Raw genomic sequence first — 24,342 nt, 5'->3', positions numbered from 1 at the left:
TCAGTCTCTCGCTCCCCAGCCCCTCACTCCCCAACCCCTCGCTCCTCAGCCCCTCGCTCCTCAGCCCCTCGCTCCCCAGCCCCTCACTCCTCAGCCCCTCACTCCTCACCCCGTCACTCCTCAGCCCCTCACTCCTCAGTCCCTCACTCCTCAGTCCCTCGCTCCTCAGTCCCTCGCTCCCCAGCCCCTCACTCCCCAACCCCTCGCTCCTCAGCCCCTCACCCCTCAGCCCCTCGTTCCTCAGCCCCTCGCTCCTCAGCCCCTCACTCCTTGCCCCTCACTCCTTGCCCCTCACTCCTTGCCCCTCACTCCTTGTACCTCACTCCTCAGTCCCTCACTCCCTGCCCCTCACTCCCTGCCCCTCATTCCTCAGACCTTGACTTCCCGACCCTCAGTCCTCAGCCAGTCACTCCTTAGCCCCTCACTCCTCCGCCCCTCACTCTTTTTCCCCTCACCCTTCACCCCCCTACAACCTGCCCCTCGCTCCTCAGTCCCTCACTCCTCAGTCCCTCACTCCTCAGTCCTCAGCCCCTCACTCTCGCAGCCCCTCACTCCTCATCCTCAGTCCCTCATTCCTCAGCCCCTCACTCCCTGCCCCTCACTCCTCAGCCCCTCACTCCTCAGTCCCTTACTCCTCAGCCTCTCACTCCTCATCCTCAGTCCCTCATGTTGTGATGTGCCTCGATGTAAATACATGTAGGCTAGCTAGACACTAGAGAGAGCACCAGTGACATCACACACACACACACTCAACCAATAGATCAAGTAGATAGGACACGACCAATAGACATTCATGATACACAAGGAGGTGACACGACCACAGGGGGGCATTACACCAACCCATATATAAAGGACACCACACACATGATCTGCCTCTTTCCAGTGGAGACAGTCAGTGAGTGCAGACACAGGGTTGATTCAATATTACACCCACCACGTGGATTGCAGCAACTGGTTAGTCAGTCTGGGTAACTATAGTAGGATTAGCAGTAGTGTCGAACAATAGAAGTGTAAATAGTTTAATAAACGTGTTGAAGTTATCCCCACGTCTGAACCTTCCTTTGTCAAGTGCACCACAAGGAAGCCGCTTATGTTACACCTGCAACTTAACAAATCACCTCACTCCTCAGCCCCTCACTCCCTGCCCCTCACTCCTCAGACCTTGACTTCCTGTCCCTCAGCCCTCAGCCCCTCACTCCTTAGCCCCTCACGCCTCCGACCCTCACCCTTCACCCCCCCCTACAACCTGCCCCTCGCATCTCAGTGCCACTCCTTAGTCTCTCTGTCCTCAGTTCCTCACTCCTCGGCCTCTCACTCTCTGCCCCTCAAGGGCAATTTGGGACTGGCAACAAATGCCGGGCCCATCCAACATCACATCCCATAAACGAAGCAGGAATATTCCGAATATCAACTTTGGAAAGAAAATATCCCGTATGCTTTCTGAACCACCTGCCCTGCTACCTTGAACGGTTTGTGGGCAGGGACCCGTAAGGTCGCTCTGTATCCTCTGGGGTACAATTTTTACCACGGCCAATCCACCTAAACTGCGCATGTTTGGACTGTGGGAGGAAACCGGAGCACCCGGAAGAAACCCACGCAGACACGGGGAGAATGTACAAACTCCGCACAGACAGTGACCCAAGCCAAAATCGAACCCGGGTCCCTGGCGTTGTGAGGCAGCAGTGCTAACCACTGTGCCCCCATTATACCTGGAAGTGAACTCCACCTGAGGACTGCAGGAACTCACTCCGCAGTAGGTAACTATGGAGCCAGTCAGGTATTGGTGATCCTGGGCACGTCCACCAGAGGGCCTGAGATAGTTGGCGTTAATGTACCAACAGGGTCGAGTTTAATTAGCAGTGTCACCCAGTGTAACTCAGCCAGTAGCACTGACCGGTGGGGTGGTCCTTTCTGAAGGTCTGGCCTCACGGCCGTGCCGTCAGTGGGCCAGAGGTACTAACCAGGCACCAGGTGGGCACCAGCCTGGCTCCAGGTCGGGCAATCGCAGCCATTTGGTGATTGTCTCTGGTCAGGATGATATTCGATGACTTGGGAGTGCGGCGCTGAAAGGTCTTGGTCCTTCCCGGCCCGGTGAGGCCACTGAGAATGTGCCCTGGTGATGACCCCATGGCCAGGAGAGAGCGGAGGGCGCGTGACCACGTAACATGGTGGCAGCGTCGGTGAGAATGCGGCCCCTGAGTCGAGCCAGCGGGTTCAGTTTCGAAGGGTTGGCCTCTTGACTCTCGCCCTCCCTACCTCGTCTCCTGTGACCAATTCTTTGCTTTTTTCTCTCAGGTTATCAGCCCTGTGACCCCCAGGTGATCTGCAATCGCGTCCATCACGTCAACAGCTGCCTGGAGGAACTGCACCGGCTGGCGTTGTGCCGCCGGACGGAGCTGGACGGCTCGCGGTGCCTCTGGGCGTTTTTCCAGGAAATGGAGGAGGTGGAGAGTTGGATCCATGAGAAGGATCAGGTCATCTCCTCAGCAAACTGCGGCAAGGACTTGAACAGTGCCACAATCCTGCTGAGCAAGCACAAGAACCTGATGGGGGAGCTGGTGGTGCACTTCAGTCTCCTGACACAAACCATCACAAAGGGGGAGCAGATCCTGGCGCAGAAACACTTCGGAACGGGCAACATCCAGGAGAGGATTCTGGAGGTCAGGGTTCAGTGGAAAACGCTGGATGAGTTGGCGGTCCTCCGGCAACAGCGCCTCCAGGAGGCGCTGAGCTTCTTCCAGTTCAAGGCGGACACTGACGATCTGGAAATGTGGCTGCAGGACGCCTATCGCATCGTGTCCAGCGACGACTTTGGGCATGATGAGTATTCCACGCAGTCACTGGCCAAGAAACACCGAGGGCTGCTGGAGGACATCGGGCAGCACCGGCAGCTGGTACAGGGCCTGCGCAGCCAGGCCATGAGCCTGGCCCCTGAGTACTTGGAGCTGGACGAGGTGCAGAGCCGCGTGTCGGAGGTGGAGGCTTTGTACTCTGAGGTGAAGGAGGTGGCCGGGTTACGTAGGCAGTGGCTGCAGGATGCCCTCGCTGTCTATCGCATGTTCAGCGAGGTGAATGCCTGTGAGCACTGGATTGACGAGAAGGAGCAGTGGCTGAACAGCATGGACATCCCGGACACGCTGGAGGACCTCGAACTGGTTCAACAGAGGTAAGGGCCGGTTCATTGTCCACTTAAGGGGGAGCTAGGCCCGCTCACAGGGAGAGTCCACACCCACTTGGAGCTAGCCCCGCCCATGTGGATGTAGCCATGCCCCCATGACCACTGCCATACCCACCTGGACCCCTAGCCCTGCCCAGATAGTGTTAGCCCCACCCCCATTACCAGCACCACACCCACCTGGTACCTAGCCCCGCCCAGGTAGTGTTATCATAGATTATCATAAAATTTACAGTGCAGAAGGAGGCCATTCGGCCCATCGAGTCTGCACCGGCTCTTGGAAAGAGCACCCTAATCAAGGTCAACACCTCCACCCTATCCCCATAACCCAATAATCCCACCCAACACTAAGGGCAACTTTGGACACTAAGGGCAATTTATCATGGCCAATTCACTTAACCTGCACATCTTTGGACTTTGGGAGGAAACCGGAGCACCCGGAGGAAACCCACGCACACACGGGGAGGATGTGCAAACTCCGCACAGACAGTGACTCAAGCCGGAATCGAACCTGGGACCCTGGAGCTGTGAAGCAATTGTGCAATCCACAATGCTACCGTGCTGCCCCAAACCGTGTTAGCCCCACCCCCATTACCAGCACCACACCCACCTGGTCCTAGCCCCACCAAGATAGTGTTAGCCCCACCCCTTTACCAGCGCCACACCCAGCTGGAACTAGTCCTGCCCATGTGGATATAGCTATATCGAGCTAGCTCCACCCACATGGAACTAGCCCTGCCCAGATGGATTTGGACCCGCCCACATTCCCAGTGTCACACCCACAAGGAGCAAGCCCTGCCCCCATGCCCAATGCCACGTCCACATGCAGTGAGCCTTGCCCGCATGTTAGCTGCCACACCCAAATGGAGCTAGTCCCGCCCTCACATCCAGTGCCCCGCCCAGATAGAGCAAGCCCCACCTACCTGACAAGCCCCACCCGTATGATGCTAGCTTCACCCACGTGGAGCCTACCCTACCCACAGAGAGTTCTAGCCAGTACCATTCACACATTTATTGAGCAATTCACCATCGATATTTAAATTAAAACTGAACTCTCCTCTGAAATGGAGCACTGGAACCCATCCTGTAAAGAATATTGAACCTGTTTCTGTTTCCCATTACCCTTTCTTCTCCCACGGCTGGGAATGGATTGATACACAGATTGAGTTCTGGCCTGAGACTACCGTTAGAGAACTGGGCCTGAAATTTAGGCCTGGGTATCTGTTAGTACACAGAGAGAGAAACTGGGCCTGAGAACAGGCCTGGGTATCGGTTATTGCACAGAGAACTGGGCCTAGAAACAGGCTTGGTTGGGTTCCAGTTACACAGGTGCATAGTTATCTCAGATTTTCTATCCTCAGCGGTAGCTTCATGTTGGGATTGTACAGTTGAGTCGCACCTTCAGAGAACTGGGGTGGGGAATTGTCCTGGCTGTGATCCAGTATTTATCTATCCCTTGTTTTTGTTCATGGTCCTCTTCCTGTAGGTTCGAGAGTCTGGATCAGGAGATGAACAGCATGTTGGTCCGTGTTGTGGAGGTGAATGAACTCGTCCAGCAACTGGTGGAAAATGGGCATCCCAGTGCCACTGAGGTCCAGGGCTGCCAAGATCACCTCAACAGCAGGTACAGCCCTTTATCCACAGCCTGTCTGCCTGCACGTGTCTAACTGCTTGTGTGAGTCTGCGTGTGTCTGTGTGTGTGTGCGTGTCTGTGTGTGTGCGTGTGTCTGTGTGTGTACATGTATCTGAGTGTGTACATGTGTGTGTCTGTGTGTGGACATGTGTGTATCTGTGTGTGTACATGTGTGTATCTGTGTGTGTACGTGAGTCTGTGTGTGTACATGTGTGTGTCTGTGTGGACATGTGTGTATCTGTGTGTGTACATGTGTGTATCTGTGTGTATACGTGAGTCTGTGTGTGTACATGTGTGTGTCTGTGTATGTATGTCTGTCTGTGTACGTGTCCGTGTCTGTGTACGTGTGTCTGTCTGTGAACGTGTCTGTGTTTGCCTGTGTATGCGTGTTTGTCTGTGTATGTGCATCTCTCTGTGTATATGTGTATGTCTGTTTGGGTGTCTGTGTGTTCATGTGTATGTGTATGTGCATCTGTCTGAGTATATATATGTGTGTCTGTGTGTGTGTCTGTCTATGTATGTGTGTCTGTATGTCTGTACACGTGTCTGTCTGTGTACGTGCGTATGTTATCTGTATGTGTGTCTATCTGTGTGCGTGTGTCTGCGTACATGTGTCTGTACAAGTGTGTTGTGTGTCTGTGTGTCTGTACATGTATGTGTATCTGTACGTGTGTATGTGTGTCTGTGTACGCGTGTCTGTCTGTGTACGTGTGTCTGTGTACGCATCTATCTCTGTATGTGTGTAAATGTGTCGGTGCATATGTCTGTCTGTGTATGTGTGTCAGTCTGTGTGCAGTTGTCTGTGTGCTTGTGTCTATCTGTGTATGTGTCTATCTGTGTACGCGTGTCTGTCTGTGTACGCGTGTCTGTCTGTGTACGCGTGTCTGTCTGTGTACGCGTGTCTGTCTGTTTACGTCTGTGTGTACATCTGTCTAATGTAAATTTTATCAAATTTATGAACAGAAACATGCCATTCAGCCCAACTAGTCTGTGTCAGTATTTATGCTCCACACAAACATCTCAATACCTGATTTCATCTGACCCCATCAGCATATCTGTAAAGGTGCGATTCCACAGAGTTCATAACAAACACAAAAGCTATTTACTCCGAAGAAAACAGCAGCCTAATGGTTGTAACGCGCTCCCAAAATGTCCCCTTGGAGAGCACCAGCCATCGGGGTAATTCCACACTTTGAGTCCAGGTTGGTCACAAAGGTCATGTGACCCTTACTCTGCTGTGTTGCCCTTTAAGGGACATAAGCACAATGTTGTTCTGTTCTTTCTCGCTTCTCTACAGATTCAGTTTCCCCTTAACTGCACATTTAAGGAGATGAAATGGATGTTTCTGACAGTGAAGGAACGGCAATATATCGAAATATTTCCAAGTCAGGATGATGAGCAACTTGGAGGGGCACCTCCAGGTAGTGAGGTCCAGGTTTGGAAGGTGCTGTCGAGGGTGCCTTGTCTGAGGAGTTCCGACAGTGCATTTTGTAGGTGGTACTCACGGCTGCCACTTTGTGTCGGTGGTGGAGGGATTGAATGTTTGTGGCAGGGAGAGCAATCAAGCGGCTTGCTTTGTCCTGGATGGTGTTGAGCTTCTTGAGTGCTGTTGGAGCTGCACCCAGCCCGGATGCAGTCCCTGGGCCGTGCTTCGGGCAAGTCTGATCTTACAGTGATCTGGGCGGCAGACACATGGGGAACTCCATCACCTGGAGGATCCCCTCCACACCACTCACCACCCTGACTTGGAAACATATCAGCCGTTCCTTCACTGTGGCTGGGTCAAAATCCTGGAACTCCCTCCCTAACAGCACTGTGGGTGTACCTACACCTCAGGGACTGCAGCGGTTCCAGAAGGCAGCTCAGCCATGGGCCTCTCGAGGGGAGACCAGAATGGCCTCCTTCTGTGCCGTTAATGACTCTGTGACCTTTTATAACAGGTTTGAGGGGAAGAATGGGTCTGTTCCTGTGTGGGGATGTGTGTTTGGAGGTACTGGGGTCTGTGTATGTGCTGTTGGTGTGTGAGTGTGAGTGTGAGTGTGAGTGTGAGTGTGAGTGTGAGTGTGAGTGTGAGTGTGAGTGTGAGTGTGAGTGTGAGTGTGAGTGTGAGTGTGAGTGTGAGTGTGAGTGTGAGTGTGAGAGTGTGTGTGTGTGTGTGTGTGAGAGAGACATTCCTTTCTAGTAATGTTTGAGTGCTGTTTGAATATCTGAATATTCCTGTGACACACAAACTTTAAACAGGTATCCAGGAAACGCCAAGAGCTGTCATGACCTTCGATTCCGACCTCAAGTGAATGTCTGTGTGGAGTTTGCTCGCTCTCCCCGTGTCTGCGTGGGTTTCCTCCGGGTGCTCCGGTTTCCTCCCACAGTCCAAAGACAGGTTGGGTGGATTGGCCACGATCAATTGCCCTTTAGTGTCCAAAGGCTGGGTGGGGTTTACGGGGATTGGTCTGGGGAGTGGGCCTAGATGGGGTGCTCACTCGGAGGGCCGGTGCAGAGTCGATGGGCCGAATGGCCTCCTTCGGCACTGTAGGGATTCTGTGATTAAGTCCGGCCCGCTGTGTGTGCCGACACTTGGTTCTCAGCTGTACCTTGCCGGGGACACTGCTGCACGTCTCGTTGAGGGTCACCGTGGGTGGGGGTGGGGGGGGGGGTGAAAGCCCTGAGCTGCGTCTGGATTCCTTGTGCCCCTCGGTGTTGCCATCTGTCAGTGGAAAGAGAGGTTGCAAAGGGAGCAGGGGGTGTGATAGGGCTATTACCAACAGGCGGCAAACCTAACCCATACCAGCTCACGCACGACGGCCACTTTCACTGGGCTGGGACTGTGGAATTACAAGCTTTAAAAAAATTCTTTCCTGGCATTGCTGGCTAGGCCAACATTTCTGCCCTTCCCTTGTGGGGACGGGGGACATTAAAGAGTCAACCAGGTTGCTGAGGTGTCTGGAGTCACATGTAGGCCAGGCCGGATAAGGACGGCAGATATTGTTCCCTGAAGGGGCTCTAGTGAACCAGTTGCCACGACAACCGATGATAGTTTCATGGTCAGCATCAGACTTTTAATCCCAGATTTTCATGGGATTCCAAATCCACCATCTGCTCTGGCCCCCCAGGCTCTGGGTTGCAAATCCAGTCACCAGGCCACTAGGCCCCTACCTCCACTGGAATTTATCAGGTTTTAAGACTCTGGTACCAGAAGGGGAAATTTATTTCGGCCAATCCACCTAACCCGTGCATCTTTGGACTTCTCCCTATAGGTTTTGTAACATTGTGTCCCGGGCCTGTTTGGGTTGGATGGGTGCAACCCATCTGTTTGAGGGCCTTGCCTCTCCATTCGCCAGGGAAGGGAATATTTAGTAAACTGTCAATCATTTTCCTTCTGCAGGTGGGGCCAGATTGTGCAGTTGGTTGACAGTAAAAAGGAGACCAATAATTCTCTGCTACGCATTCAAAATTACTCGCTGGAGTGTAACGAGGTCAAGTCCCAGATCGTCGACAAGCGGAAAGCCGTCGAGTCGACGCAGTACCTCGGCAACGACCTCGGCGGGGTGGTCGACCTCCAGAGGAAGCTGTCCACCATGGAGGGAGCCCTGGCTGTGATCGAGCCGAAGCTGATTGGCCTGCAGCTGGAGGCGGAGAGCTTGGCCGCCGCCCACCCGGCCCAGGCGATGGAGATCCTGATCCAGTTCGAGGAGATCAGCGAGGAGTGGGAGCAGCTGAAGCGGGCGTTGCAAGGCTGCGAGGACTCCCTCAGCGTCGCAGGCAAGCTGCAGCAGTTCATCCAGGACCTGGACAGCTTCCTGTCGTGGCTCGCCCAGACGCAGGCTGAGACGGTGTCCGAGGAACTGCCCAACACGCTGGGGGAGGCCGAGGCCCTCCTCAGGCACCACGAGGCGCTCAGAGAGGAAATCAGGCAACACGACGAGGACTACCAGAAGATTTTGGCAGTGAACGAGCTGGTGGCGTTGGATGAGGCCGAATTCCCCCTCCTCTCCATTCAGCAGTGGTTGCAGAAGCTACAGGCCGGCTGGAAGAAGCTGCAAGAGATGTGGGAATGCAGGCAGGAGGTGCTGCTCCAGTCCCACATTTACCATCTCTTCCTGCGGGATGTGAGGCAGGCCGAAGGCTTCCTCAACAGCCAGGTGAGCGACTTGACCTCTGACCTTTCCACCGATCTGCACACAGTTGCTTCCATTCTCTTTTTGACTGTAACAATGACCTCCTACTCATTGAGCCCAGAGTCACCTACTCAGTATCGAGTCTCCTATCTAATATTGGGGTCAGTACCTTGTCTCACTGACTGATATTGGGGTCAGAATCGAGTCTCACTGACTGATATTGGGGTCAGTATCGAGTCTCACTGACTGATATTGGGGTCAGAATCGAGTCTCAGTGACTGATATTGGGGTCAGTATCGAGTCTCAGTGACTGATATTGGGGTCAGTATCGAGTCTCACTGACTGATATTGGGGTCAGAATCGAGTCTCAGTGACTGATATTGGGGTCAGTATCGAGTCTCAGTGACTGATATTGGGGTGAGTATCGAGCCTCAGTGACTGATATTGGGGTCAGAATCGAGTCTCACTGACTGATATTGGGGTCAGTATCGAGTCTCACTGTCTGATATTGGGGTCAGTATTGAGTCTCAGTGACTGATATTGGGGTCAGTATCGAGTCTCACTGACTGATATTGGGGTCAGTATCGAGTCTCACTGACTGATATTGGGGTCAGAATCGAGTCTCAGTGACTGATATTGGGGTCAGTATTGAGTCTCAGTGACTGATATTGGGGTCAGTATCAAGCCTCACTGACTGATATTGGGGTCAGTATCGAGTCTCACTGACTGATATTGGGGTCAGTATCTAGTCTCACTGTCTGATATTGGGGTCAGTATCTAGTCTCACTGACTGATATTGGGGTCAGTATTGAGTCTCACGGACTGATATTGGGGTCAGTATCTAGTCTCACTGACTGATATTGGGGTCAGTATCGAGTCTCACTGACTGATATTGAGGTCAGTATCGAGTCTCACTGTCTGATATTGGGGTCAGTATCGAGTCTCAGTGACTGATATTGGGGTCAGTATCGAGTCTCACTGACTGATATTGGGGTCAGTATCTATTCTCACTGACTTATATTGGGGTCAGTATCGAGTCTCACTGTCTGATATTGGGGTCAGTATCGAGTCTCAGTGACTGATATTGGGGTCAGTATCGAGTCTCACTGACTGATATTGGGGTCAGTATCTAGTCTCACTGACTTATATTGGGGTCAGTATCGAGTCTCACTGTCTGATATTGGGGTCAGTATCGAGTCTCACTGACTGATATTGGGGTGAGTATCTAGTCTCACTGACTTATATTGGGGTCAGTATCGAGTCTCACTGTCTGATATTGGGGTCAGTATCGAGTCTCACTGACTGATATTGGGGTCAGTATCGAGTCTCACTGTCTGATATTGGGGTAAGTATCGAGTCTCACTGACTGATATTGGGGTCAGTATCGAGCCTCACTGTCTGATATTGGGGTCAGTATCGAGCCTCACTGACTGATATTGGGGTCAGTATCGAGCCTCACTGACTGATATTGGGGTCAGTAACGAGTCACACTGACTGATATTGGGGTAAGTATCGAGTCTCACTGACTGATATTGGGGTCAGTATCTAGTCACACTGACTGATATTGGGGTCAGTATCGAGCCTCACTGACTGATATTGGGGTCAGTATCGTGTCTCAGTGACTGATATTGGGGTCAGTATTGAGCCTCACTGTCTGATATTGGGGTCAGTATCGAGCCTCACTGACTGATATTGGGGTCAGTATCGAGTCTCAGTGACTGATATTGGGGTCAGTATCGCGTCTCACTGTCTGATATTGGGGTCAGTATTGAGTCTCACTGACTGATATTGGGGTCAGTATCGAGTCTCACTGTCTGATAATGGGGTCAGTATCGAGTCTCACTGTCTGATATTGGGGTCAGTATCGAGCCTCACTGACTGATATTGGGGTCAGTATCGAGCCTCACTGACTGATATTGGGGTCAGTATCGAGTCTCACTGTCGTCTCAGTGACTGATATTGGGGTCAGTATCGAGTCTCACTGACTGATATTGGGGTCAGTATCGAGCCTCACTGTCTGATATTGGGGTCAGTATCGAGTCTCACTGTCTGATATTGGGGTCAGTATTGAGTCTCACTGACTGATATTGGGGTCAGTATCTCGTCTCACTGTCTGATATTGGGGTCAGTATTGAGTCTCACTGACTGATATTGGGTTCAGTCTCTAGTCTCACTGTCTGATATTGGGGTCAGTATCGAGCCTCACTGACTGATATTGGGGTCAGTATCTAGTCTCACTGTCTGATATTGGGGTCAGTATCGAGTCTCACTGACTGATATTGGGGTCAGTATCGAGTCTCACTGACAGATATTGGGGTCAGTATCGAGTCTCACTGACTGATATTGGGGTCAGTATCTAGTCTCACTGTCTGATATTGGGGTCAGTATCGACTCTCAGTGACTGATATTGGGGTCAGTATCGAGTCTCAGTGACTGATATTGGGGTCAGTATTGAGTCTCCCTGTCTGATATTGGGGTCAGTATTGAGCCTCACTGTCTGATATTAGGGTCAGTATCGAGTCTCACTGTCTGATATTGGGGTCAGCATTGAGTCTCACTGACTGATATTGGGGTCAGTATCGAGTCTCAGTGACTGATATTGGGGTCAGTATTGAGTCTCACTGACTGATATTGGGGTCAGTATCTCGTCTCACTGTCTGATATTGGGGTCAGTATTGAGTCTCACTGACTGATATTGGGGTCAGTATCTCGTCTCACTGTCTGATATTGGGGTCAGTATTGAGTCTCACTGACTGATATTGGGTTCAGTCTCTAGTCTCACTGTCTGATATTGGGGTCAGTATCGAGCCTCACTGACTGATATTGGGGTCAGTATCTAGTCTCACTGTCTGATATTGGGGTCAGTATCGAGTCTCACTGACTGATATTGGGGTCAGTATCGAGTCTCACTGACAGATATTGGGGTCAGTATCGAGTCTCACTGACTGATATTGGGGTCAGTATCTAGTCTCACTGTCTGATATTGGGGTCAGTATCGAGTCTCAGTGACTGATATTGGGGTCAGTATCGAGTCTCAGTGACTGATATTGGGGTCAGTATTGAGTCTCCCTGTCTGATATTGGGGTCAGTATTGAGCCTCACTGTCTGATATTAGGGTCAGTATCGAGTCTCACTGTCTGATATTGGGGTCAGCATTGAGCCTCACTGACTGATATTGGGGTCAGTATCGAGTCTCAGTGACTGATATTGGGGTCAGTATCGAATCTCACTGACTGATATTGGGGTCAGTATCGAATCTCACTGACTGATATTGGGGTCAGTATCGAATCTCACTGACTGATATTGGGGTCAGTATCGAGTCTCACTGACTGATATTGGGGTCAGTATCGAATCTCACTGTCTGATATTGGGGTCAGTATCGAATCTCACTGACTGATATTGGGGTCAGTATCTAGTCTCACTGTCTGATATTGGGGTCAGTATTGATCTCAGTGTCTGATATTGGGGTCAGTATCTAGTCTCACTGTCTGATATTGGGGACAGTATCGAGTCTCACTGTCTGATATTGGGGTCAGTATCGAGCCTCACTGACTGATATTGGGGTCAGTACCGAGCCTCACTGTCTGATATTGGGGTCAGTATCGAGTCTCACTGACTGATATTGGGGTCAGTATCTAGTCTCAGTGACAGATATTGGGGTCAGTATCGAGTCTCACTGACTGATATTGGGGTCAGTATCGAATCTCACTGTCTGATATTGGGGTCAGTATCGAATCTCACTGACTGATATTGGGGTCAGTATCTAGTCTCACTGTCTGATATTGGGGTCAGTATTGATCTCAGTGTCTGATATTGGGGTCAGTATCTAGTCTCACTGTCTGATATTGGGGACAGTATCGAGTCTCACTGTCTGATATTGGGGTCAGTATCGAGCCTCACTGACTGATATTGGGGTCAGTACCGAGCCTCACTGTCTGATATTGGGGTCAGTATCGAGTCTCACTGACTGATATTGGGGTCAGTATCTATTCTCACTGACTTATATTGGGGTCAGTATCGAGTCTCACTGTCTGATATTGGGGTCAGTATCGAGTCTCAGTGACTGATATTGGGGTCAGTATCGAGTCTCACTGACTGATATTGGGGTCAGTATCTAGTCTCACTGACTTATATTGGGGTCAGTATCGAGTCTCACTGTCTGATATTGGGGTCAGTATCGAGTCTCACTGACTGATATTGGGGTGAGTATCTAGTCTCACTGACTTATATTGGGGTCAGTATCGAGTCTCACTGTCTGATATTGGGGTCAGTATCGAGTCTCACTGACTGATATTGGGGTCAGTATCGAGTCTCACTGTCTGATATTGGGGTAAGTATCGAGTCTCACTGACTGATATTGGGGTCAGTATCGAGCCTCACTGTCTGATATTGGGGTCAGTATCGAGCCTCACTGACTGATATTGGGGTCAGTATCGAGCCTCACTGACTGATATTGGGGTCAGTAACGAGTCACACTGACTGATATTGGGGTAAGTATCGAGTCTCACTGACTGATATTGGGGTCAGTATCTAGTCACACTGACTGATATTGGGGTCAGTATCGAGCCTCACTGACTGATATTGGGGTCAGTATCGTGTCTCAGTGACTGATATTGGGGTCAGTATTGAGCCTCACTGTCTGATATTGGGGTCAGTACCGAGCCTCACTGACTGATATTGGGGTCAGTATCGAGTCTCAGTGACTGATATTGGGGTCAGTATCGCGTCTCACTGTCTGATATTGGGGTCAGTATTGAGTCTCACTGACTGATATTGGGGTCAGTATCGAGTCTCACTGTCTGATAATGGGGTCAGTATCGAGTCTCACTGTCTGATATTGGGGTCAGTATCGAGCCTCACTGACTGATATTGGGGTCAGTATCGAGCCTCACTGACTGATATTGGGGTCAGTATCGAGTCTCACTGTCGTCTCAGTGACTGATATTGGGGTCAGTATCGAGTCTCACTGACTGATATTGGGGTCAGTATCGAGCCTCACTGTCTGATATTGGGGTCAGTATCGAGTCTCACTGTCTGATATTGGGGTCAGTATTGAGTCTCACTGACTGATATTGGGGTCAGTATCTCGTCTCACTGTCTGATATTGGGGTCAGTATTGAGTCTCACTGACTGATATTGGGTTCAGTCTCTAGTCTCACTGTCTGATATTGGGGTCAGTATCGAGCCTCACTGACTGATATTGGGGTCAGTATCTAGTCTCACTGTCTGATATTGGGGTCAGTATCGAGTCTCACTGACTGATATTGGGGTCAGTATCGAGTCTCACTGACAGATATTGGGGTCAGTATCGAGTCTCACTGACTGATATTGGGGTCAGTATCTAGTCTCACTGTCTGATATTGGGGTCAGTATCGACTCTCAGTGACTGATATTGGGGTCAGTATCGAGTCTCAGTGACTGATATTGGGGTCAGTATTGAGTCTCCCTGTCTGATATTGGGGTCAGTATTGAGCCTCACTGTCTGATATTAGGGTCAGTATCGAGTCTCACTGTCTGATATTGGGGTCAGCATTGAGTCTCACTGACTGATATTGGGGTCAGTATCGAGTCTCAGTGACTGATATTGGGGTCAGTATTGAGTCTCACTGACTGATATTGGGGTCAGTATCTCGTCTCACTGTCTGATATTGGGGTCAGTATTGAGTCTCACTGACTGATATTGGGGTCAGTATCTCGTCTCACTGTCTGATATTGGGGTCAGTATTGAGTCTCACTGACTGATATTGGGTTCAGTCTCTAGTCTCACTGTCTGATATTGGGGTCAGTATCGAGCCTCACTGACTGATATTGGGGTCAGTATCTAGTCTCACTGTCTGATATTGGGGTCAGTATCGAGTCTCACTGACTGATATTGGGGTCAGTATCGAGTCTCACTGACAGATATTGGGGTCAGTATCGAGTCTCACTGACTGATATTGGGGTCAGTATCTAGTCTCACTGTCTGATATTGGGGTCAGTATCGAGTCTCAGTGACTGATATTGGGGTCAGTATCGAGTCTCAGTGACTGATATTGGGGTCAGTATTGAGTCTCCCTGTCTGATATTGGGGTCAGTATTGAGCCTCACTGTCTGATATTAGGGTCAGTATCGAGTCTCACTGTCTGATATTGGGGTCAGCATTGAGCCTCACTGACTGATATTGGGGTCAGTATCGAGTCTCAGTGACTGATATTGGGGTCAGTATCGAATCTCACTGACTGATATTGGGGTCAGTATCGAATCTCACTGACTGATATTGGGGTCAGTATCGAATCTCACTGACTGATATTGGGGTCAGTATCGAGTCTCACTGACAGATATTGGGGTCAGTATCGAATCTCACTGTCTGATATTGGGGTCAGTATCGAATCTCACTGACTGATATTGGGGTCAGTATCTAGTCTCACTGTCTGATATTGGGGTCAGTATTGATCTCAGTGTCTGATATTGGGGTCAGTATCTAGTCTCACTGTCTGATATTGGGGACAGTATCGAGTCTCACTGTCTGATATTGGGGTCAGTATCGAGCCTCACTGACTGATATTGGGGTCAGTACCGAGCCTCACTGTCTGATATTGGGGTCAGTATCGAGTCTCACTGACTGATATTGGGGTCAGTATCTAGTCTCAGTGACAGATATTGGGGTCAGTATCGAGTCTCACTGACTGATATTGGGGTCAGTATCGAATCTCACTGTCTGATATTGGGGTCAGTATCGAATCTCACTGACTGATATTGGGGTCAGTATCTAGTCTCACTGTCTGATATTGGGGTCAGTATTGATCTCAGTGTCTGATATTGGGGTCAGTATCTAGTCTCACTGTCTGATATTGGGGACAGTATCGAGTCTCACTGTCTGATATTGGGGTCAGTATCGAGCCTCACTGACTGATATTGGGGTCAGTACCGAGCCTCACTGTCTGATATTGGGGTCAGTATCGAGTCTCACTGACTGATATTGGGGTCAGTATCTAGTCTCAGTGACAGATATTGGGGTCAGTATCGAGCCTCACTGACTGATATTGGGGTCAGTATCGAGCCTCACTGACTGATATTGGGGTCAGTATCGAGTCTCACTGTCGTCTCAGTGACTGATATTGGGGTCAGTATCGAGTCTCACTGACTGATATTGGGGTCAGTATCGAGCCTCACTGTCTGATATTGGGGTCAGTATCGAGTCTCACTGTCTGATATTGGGGTCAGTATTGAGTCTCACTGACTGATATTGGGGTCAGTATCTCGTCTCACTGTCTGATATTGGGGTCAGTATTGAGTCTCACTGACTGATATTGGGTTCAGTCTCTAGTCTCACTGTCTGATATTGGGGTCAGTATCGAGCCTCACTGACTGATATTGGGGTCAGTATCTAGTCTCACTGTCTGATATTGGGGTCAGTATCGAGTCTCACTGACTGATATTGGGGTCAGTATCGAGTCTCACTGACAGATATTGGGGTCAGTATCGAGTCTCACTGACTGATATTGGGGTCAGTATCTAGTCTCACTGTCTGATATTGGGGTCAGTATCGAGTCTCAGTGACTGATATTGGGGTCAGTATCGAGTCTCAGTGACTGATATTGGGGTCAGTATTGAGTCTCCCTGTCTGATATTGGGGTCAGTATTGAGCCTCACTGTCTGATATTAGGGTCAGTATCGAGTCTCACTGTCTGATATTGGGGTCAGCATTGAGTCTCACTGACTGATATTGGGGTCAGTATCGAGTCTCAGTGACTGATATTGGGGTCAGTATTGAGTCTCACTGACTGATATTGGGGTCAGTATCTCGTCTCACTGTCTGATATTGGGGTCAGTATTGAGTCTCACTGACTGATATTGGGGTCAGTATCTCGTCTCACTGTCTGATATTGGGGTCAGTATTGAGTCTCACTGACTGATATTGGGTTCAGTCTCTAGTCTCACTGTCTGATATTGGGGTCAGTATCGAGCCTCACTGACTGATATTGGGGTCAGTATCTAGTCTCACTGTCTGATATTGGGGTCAGTATCGAGTCTCACTGACTGATATTGGGGTCAGTATCGAGTCTCACTGACAGATATTGGGGTCAGTATCGAGTCTCACTGACTGATATTGGGGTCAGTATCTAGTCTCACTGTCTGATATTGGGGTCAGTATCGAGTCTCAGTGACTGATATTGGGGTCAGTATCGAGTCTCAGTGACTGATATTGGGGTCAGTATTGAGTCTCCCTGTCTGATATTGGGGTCAGTATTGAGCCTCACTGTCTGATATTAGGGTCAGTATCGAGTCTCACTGTCTGATATTGGGGTCAGCATTGAGCCTCACTGACTGATATTGGGGTCAGTATCGAGTCTCAGTGACTGATATTGGGGTCAGTATCGAATCTCACTGACTGATATTGGGGTCAGTATCGAATCTCACTGACTGATATTGGGGTCAGTATCGAATCTCACTGACTGATATTGGGGTCAGTATCGAGTCTCACTGACTGATATTGGGGTCAGTATCGAATCTCACTGTCTGATATTGGGGTCAGTATCGAATCTCACTGACTGATATTGGGGTCAGTATCTAGTCTCACTGTCTGATATTGGGGTCAGTATTGATCTCAGTGTCTGATATTGGGGTCAGTATCTAGTCTCACTGTCTGATATTGGGGACAGTATCGAGTCTCACTGTCTGATATTGGGGTCAGTATCGAGCCTCACTGACTGATATTGGGGTCAGTACCGAGCCTCACTGTCTGATATTGGGGTCAGTATCGAGTCTCACTGACTGATATTGGGGTCAGTATCTAGTCTCAGTGACAGATATTGGGGTCAGTATCGAGCCTCACTATCTGATATTGGGGTCAGTATCTAGTCTCACTGACTGATATTGGGGTCAGTATCTAGTCACACTGTCTGATATTGGGGTCAGTATCGAGTCTCACTGTCTGATATTGGGGTCAGTATCGAGCCTCACTGACTGATATTGGGGTCAGTACCGAGCCTCACTGTCTGATATTGGGGTCAGTATCTAGTCTCACTGACTGATATTGGGGTCAGTATTGATCTCAGTGTCTGATATTGGGGTCAGTATTGAGTCTCAGTGTCTGATATTGGGGTCAGTATTGAGTCTCAGTGACTGATATTGGGGTCAGTATTGAGTCTCAGTGTCTGATATTGGGGTCAGTATTGAGTCTCAGTGTCTGATATTGGGATCAGTATTGAGTCTCAGTGTCTGATATTGGGGTCAGTATTGAGTCTCAGTGTCTGATATTGGGGTCAGTATTGAGTCTCACTGACTGATATTGGGGTCAGTATCGAGTCTCACTGACTGATATTGGGGTCAGTATCTAGTCTCACTGACTGATATTGGGGTCAGTATCGAGCCTCACTGACTGATATTGGGGTCAGTATCGAGTCTCACTGACTGATATTGGGGTTAGTATCGAACCTCACTGACTGATATTGGGGTCAGTATCTAGTCTCAGTGACTGATATTGGGGTCAGTATCGAGTCACACTGTCTGATATTGGGGTCAGTATCGAGTCTCAGTGACTGATGTTGGGGTCAGTATCGAACCTCACTGACTGATACTGGGGTCAGTATCTAGTCTCAGTGACTGATATTGGGTTCAGTATCGAACCTCACTGACTGATATTGGGGTCAGTATCGAGTCTCACTGACTGATATTGGAGTCAGCATCTAGTCTCAGTGACTGATATTAGGGTCAGTATTGAGCCTCACTGACTTATATTGGGGTCAGTATCTAGTCTCAGTGTCTGATATTGGGGTCAGTATCTAGTCTCAGTGACTAATATTGGGATCAGTATTGAGTCTCACTGACAGATATTGGGGTCAGTATCGAGTCTCACTGACTGATATTGGGGTCAGTATCTAGTCTCACTGTCTGATATTGGGGTCAGTATCGAGTCTCAGTGACTGATATTGGTGTCAGTATCGAGTCTCAGTGACTGATATTGGGGTCAGTATTGAGTCTCCCTGTCTGATATTGGGGTCAGTATTGAGCCTCACTGTCTGATATTAGGGTCAGTATCGAGTCTCACTGTCTGATATTGGGGTCAGCATTGAGCCTCACTGACTGATATTGGGGTCAGTATCGAGTCTCACTGTCGTCTCAGTGACTGATATTGGGGTCAGTATCGAGTCTCACTGACTGATATTGGGGTCAGTATCGAGCCTCACTGTCTGATATTGGGGTCAGTATCGAGTCTCACTGTCTGATATTGGGGTCAGTATTGAGTCTCACTGACTGATATTGGGGTCAGTATCTCGTCTCACTGTCTGATATTGGGGTCAGTATTGAGTCTCACTGACTGATATTGGGTTCAGTCTCTAGTCTCACTGTCTGATATTGGGGTCAGTATCGAGCCTCACTGACTGATATTGGGGTCAGTATCTAGTCTCACTGTCTGATATTGGGGTCAGTATCGAGTCTCACTGACTGATATTGGGGTCAGTATCGAGTCTCACTGACAGATATTGGGGTCAGTATCGAGTCTCACTGACTGATATTGGGGTCAGTATCTAGTCTCACTGTCTGATATTGGGGTCAGTATCGACTCTCAGTGACTGATATTGGGGTCAGTATCGAGTCTCAGTGACTGATATTGGGGTCAGTATTGAGTCTCCCTGTCTGATATTGGGGTCAGTATTGAGCCTCACTGTCTGATATTAGGGTCAGTATCGAGTCTCACTGTCTGATATTGGGGTCAGCATTGAGTCTCACTGACTGATATTGGGGTCAGTATCGAGTCTCAGTGACTGATATTGGGGTCAGTATTGAGTCTCACTGACTGATATTGGGGTCAGTATCTCGTCTCACTGTCTGATATTGGGGTCAGTATTGAGTCTCACTGACTGATATTGGGGTCAGTATCTCGTCTCACTGTCTGATATTGGGGTCAGTATTGAGTCTCACTGACTGATATTGGGTTCAGTCTCTAGTCTCACTGTCTGATATTGGGGTCAGTATCGAGCCTCACTGACTGATATTGGGGTCAGTATCTAGTCTCACTGTCTGATATTGGGGTCAGTATCGAGTCTCACTGACTGATATTGGGGTCAGTATCGAGTCTCACTGACAGATATTGGGGTCAGTATCGAGTCTCACTGACTGATATTGGGGTCAGTATCTAGTCTCACTGTCTGATATTGGGGTCAGTATCGAGTCTCAGTGACTGATATTGGGGTCAGTATCGAGTCTCAGTGACTGATATTGGGGTCAGTATTGAGTCTCCCTGTCTGATATTGGGGTCAGTATTGAGCCTCACTGTCTGATATTAGGGTCAGTATCGAGTCTCACTGTCTGATATTGGGGTCAGCATTGAGCCTCACTGACTGATATTGGGGTCAGTATCGAGTCTCAGTGACTGATATTGGGGTCAGTATCGAATCTCACTGACTGATATTGGGGTCAGTATCGAATCTCACTGACTGATATTGGGGTCAGTATCGAATCTCACTGACTGATATTGGGGTCAGTATCGAGTCTCACTGACTGATATTGGGGTCAGTATCGAATCTCACTGTCTGATATTGGGGTCAGTATCGAATCTCACTGACTGATATTGGGGTCAGTATCTAGTCTCACTGTCTGATATTGGGGTCAGTATTGATCTCAGTGTCTGATATTGGGGTCAGTATCTAGTCTCACTGTCTGATATTGGGGACAGTATCGAGTCTCACTGTCTGATATTGGGGTCAGTATCGAGCCTCACTGACTGATATTGGGGTCAGTACCGAGCCTCACTGTCTGATATTGGGGTCAGTATCGAGTCTCACTGACTGATATTGGGGTCAGTATCTAGTCTCAGTGACAGATATTGGGGTCAGTATCGAGCCTCACTGTCTGATATTGGGGTCAGTATCTAGTCTCACTGACTGATATTGGGGTCAGTATCTAGTCACACTGTCTGATATTGGGGTCAGTATCGAGTCTCACTGTCTGATATTGGGGTCAGTATCGAGCCTCACTGACTGATATTGGGGTCAGTACCGAGCCTCACTGTCTGATATTGGGGTCAGTATCTAGTCTCACTGACTGATATTGGGGTCAGTATTGATCTCAGTGTCTGATATTGGGGTCAGTATTGAGTCTCAGTGTCTGATATTGGGGTCAGTATTGAGTCTCAGTGACTGATATTGGGGTCAGTATTGAGTCTCAGTGTCTGATATTGGGGTCAGTATTGAGTCTCAGTGTCTGATATTGGGATCAGTATTGAGTCTCAGTGTCTGATATTGGGGTCAGTATTGAGTCTCAGTGTCTGATATTGGGGTCAGTATTGAGTCTCACTGACTGATATTGGGGTCAGTATCGAGTCTCACTGACTGATATTGGGGTCAGTATCTAGTCTCACTGACTGATATTGGGGTCAGTATCGAGCCTCACTGACTGATATTGGGGTCAGTATCGAGTCTCACTGACTGATATTGGGGTTAGTATCGAACCTCACTGACTGATATTGGGGTCAGTATCTAGTCTCAGTGACTGATATTGGGGTCAGTATCGAGTCACACTGTCTGATATTGGGGTCAGTATCGAGTCTCAGTGACTGATGTTGGGGTCAGTATCGAACCTCACTGACTGATACTGGGGTCAGTATCTAGTCTCAGTGACTGATATTGGGTTCAGTATCGAACCTCACTGACTGATATTGGGGTCAGTATCGAGTCTCACTGACTGATATTGGAGTCAGCATCTAGTCTCAGTGACTGATATTAGGGTCAGTATTGAGCCTCACTGACTTATATTGGGGTCAGTATCTAGTCTCAGTGTCTGATATTGGGGTCAGTATCTAGTCTCAGTGACTAATATTGGGATCAGTATTGAGTCTCACTGACAGATATTGGGGTCAGTATCGAGTCTCACTGACTGATATTGGGGTCAGTATCTAGTCTCACTGTCTGATATTGGGGTCAGTATCGAGTCTCAGTGACTGATATTGGGGTCAGTATCGAGTCTCAGTGACTGATATTGGGGTCAGTATTGAGTCTCCCTGTCTGATATTGGGGTCAGTATTGAGCCTCACTGTCTGATATTAGGGTCAGTATCGAGTCTCACTGTCTGATATTGGGGTCAGCATTGAGCCTCACTGACTGATATTGGGGTCAGTATCGAGTCTCAGTGACTGATATTGGGGTCAGTATTGAGTCTCACTGACTGATATTGGGGTCAGTATCTCGTCTCACTGTCTGATATTGGGGTCAGTATTGAGTCTCACTGACTGATATTGGGGTCAGTATCTCGTCTCACTGTCTGATATTGGGGTCAGTATTGAGTCTCACTGACTGATATTGGGTTCAGTCTCTAGTCTCACTGTCTGATATTGGGGTCAGTATCGAGCCTCACTGACTGATATTGGGGTCAGTATCTAGTCTCACTGTCTGATATTGGGGTCAGTATCGAGTCTCACTGACTGATATTGGGGTCAGTATCGAGTCTCACTGACAGATATTGGGGTCAGTATCGAGTCTCACTGACTGATATTGGGGTCAGTATCTAGTCTCACTGTCTGATATTGGGGTCAGTATCGAGTCTCAGTGACTGATATTGGGGTCAGTATCGAGTCTCAGTGACTGATATTGGGGTCAGTATTGAGTCTCCCTGTCTGATATTGGGGTCAGTATCGAATCTCACTGACTGATATTGGGGTCAGTATCGAATCTCACTGACTGATATTGGGGTCAGTATCGAATCTCACTGACTGATATTGGGGTCAGTATCGAGTCTCACTGACTGATATTGGGGTCAGTATCGAATCTCACTGTCTGATATTGGGGTCAGTATCGAATCTCACTGACTGATATTGGGGTCAGTATCTAGTCTCACTGTCTGATATTGGGGTCAGTATTGATCTCAGTGTCTGATATTGGGGTCAGTATCTAGTCTCACTGTCTGATATTGGGGACAGTATCGAGTCTCACTGTCTGATATTGGGGTCAGTATCGAGCCTCACTGACTGATATTGGGGTCAGTACCGAGCCTCACTGTCTGATATTGGGGTCAGTATCGAGTCTCACTGACTGATATTGGGGTCAGTATCTAGTCTCAGTGACAGATATTGGGGTCAGTATCGAGCCTCACTGTCTGATATTGGGGTCAGTATCTAGTCTCACTGACTGATATTGGGGTCAGTATCTAGTCACACTGTCTGATATTGGGGTCAGTATCGAGTCTCACTGTCTGATATTGGGGTCAGTATCGAGCCTCACTGACTGATATTAGGGTCAGTACCGAGCCTCACTGTCTGATATTGGGGTCAGTATCTAGTCTCACTGACTGATATTGGGGTCAGTATTGATCTCAGTGTCTGATATTGGGGTCAGTATTGAGTCTCAGTGTCTGATATTGGGGTCAGTATTGATCTCAGTGTCTGATATTGGGGTCAGTATCTAGTCTCACTGTCTGATATTGGGGACAGTATCGAGTCTCACTGTCTGATATTGGGGTCAGTATCGAGCCTCACTGACTGATATTGGGGTCAGTACCGAGCCTCACTGTCTGATATTGGGGTCAGTATCGAGTCTCACTGTCTGATATTGGGGTCAGTATCTAGTCTCACTGTCTGATATTGGGGTCAGTATCTAGTCTCACTGACTTATATTGGGGTCAGTATTGAGTCTCACTGACTGATATTGGGGTCAGTATCTCGTCTCACTGTCTGATATTGGGGTCAGTCTCTAGTCGCACTGTCTGATATTGGGGTCAGTATCGAGCCTCACTGACTGATATTGGGGTCAATATCTAGTCTCAGTGACTGATATTGGGGTCAGTATCGAGTCTCACTGTCTGATATTGGGGTCAGTATCGAGTCTCAGTGACTGATATTGGGGTCAGTATCGCGTCTCACTGTCTGATATTGGGGTCAGTATTGAGTCTCACTGACTGATATTGGGGTCAGTATCGAGTCTCACTGTCTGATAATGGGGTCAGTATCGAGTCTCACTGTCTGATATTGGGGTCAGTATCGAGCCTCACTGACTGATATTGGGGTCAGTATCGAGCCTCACTGACTGATATTGGGGTCAGTATCGAGTCTCACTGTCGTCTCAGTGACTGATATTGGGGTCAGTATCGAGTCTCACTGACTGATATTGGGGTCAGTATCGAGCCTCACTGTCTGATATTGGGGTCAGTATCGAGTCTCACTGTCTGATATTGGGGTCAGTATTGAGTCTCACTGACTGATATTGGGGTCAGTATCTCGTCTCACTGTCTGATATTGGGGTCAGTATTGAGTCTCACTGACTGATATTGGGTTCAGTCTCTAGTCTCACTGTCTGATATTGGGGTCAGTATCGAGTCTCACTGACTGATATTGGGGTCAGTATCGAGTCTCACTGACAGATATTGGGGTCAGTATCGAGTCTCACTGACTGATATTGGGGTCAGTATCTAGTCTCACTGTCTGATATTGGGGTCAGTATCGACTC

At 49.0% G+C, this 24,342-nt stretch overlaps 1 protein-coding gene across 1 annotated transcript in view; it reads left to right on the top strand.

The window, feature by feature from the left end:
• Window positions 1-24,342, top strand: part of sptbn4b (spectrin, beta, non-erythrocytic 4b) — a gene marked incomplete at its 5' end in the record, with an annotated part of 283,604 nt that overhangs the window by 22,884 nt on the left and 236,378 nt on the right. The window contains 3 exons of the mRNA XM_072489877.1: window positions 2,296-3,166; window positions 4,662-4,799; window positions 8,191-8,947. Coding sequence (XP_072345978.1) covers window positions 2,296-3,166; window positions 4,662-4,799; window positions 8,191-8,947 — 1,766 coding nt within the window. The remainder of the gene's footprint in view (window positions 1-2,295; window positions 3,167-4,661; window positions 4,800-8,190; window positions 8,948-24,342) is intronic.

The sequence above is a fragment of the Scyliorhinus torazame genome, chromosome 25 (assembly GCF_047496885.1).
Source record: "Scyliorhinus torazame isolate Kashiwa2021f chromosome 25, sScyTor2.1, whole genome shotgun sequence".
In the NCBI taxonomy this organism is placed as follows: domain Eukaryota; kingdom Metazoa; phylum Chordata; class Chondrichthyes; order Carcharhiniformes; family Scyliorhinidae; genus Scyliorhinus; species Scyliorhinus torazame.
This window is presented reverse-complemented; position numbering and strand designations above follow the sequence as displayed.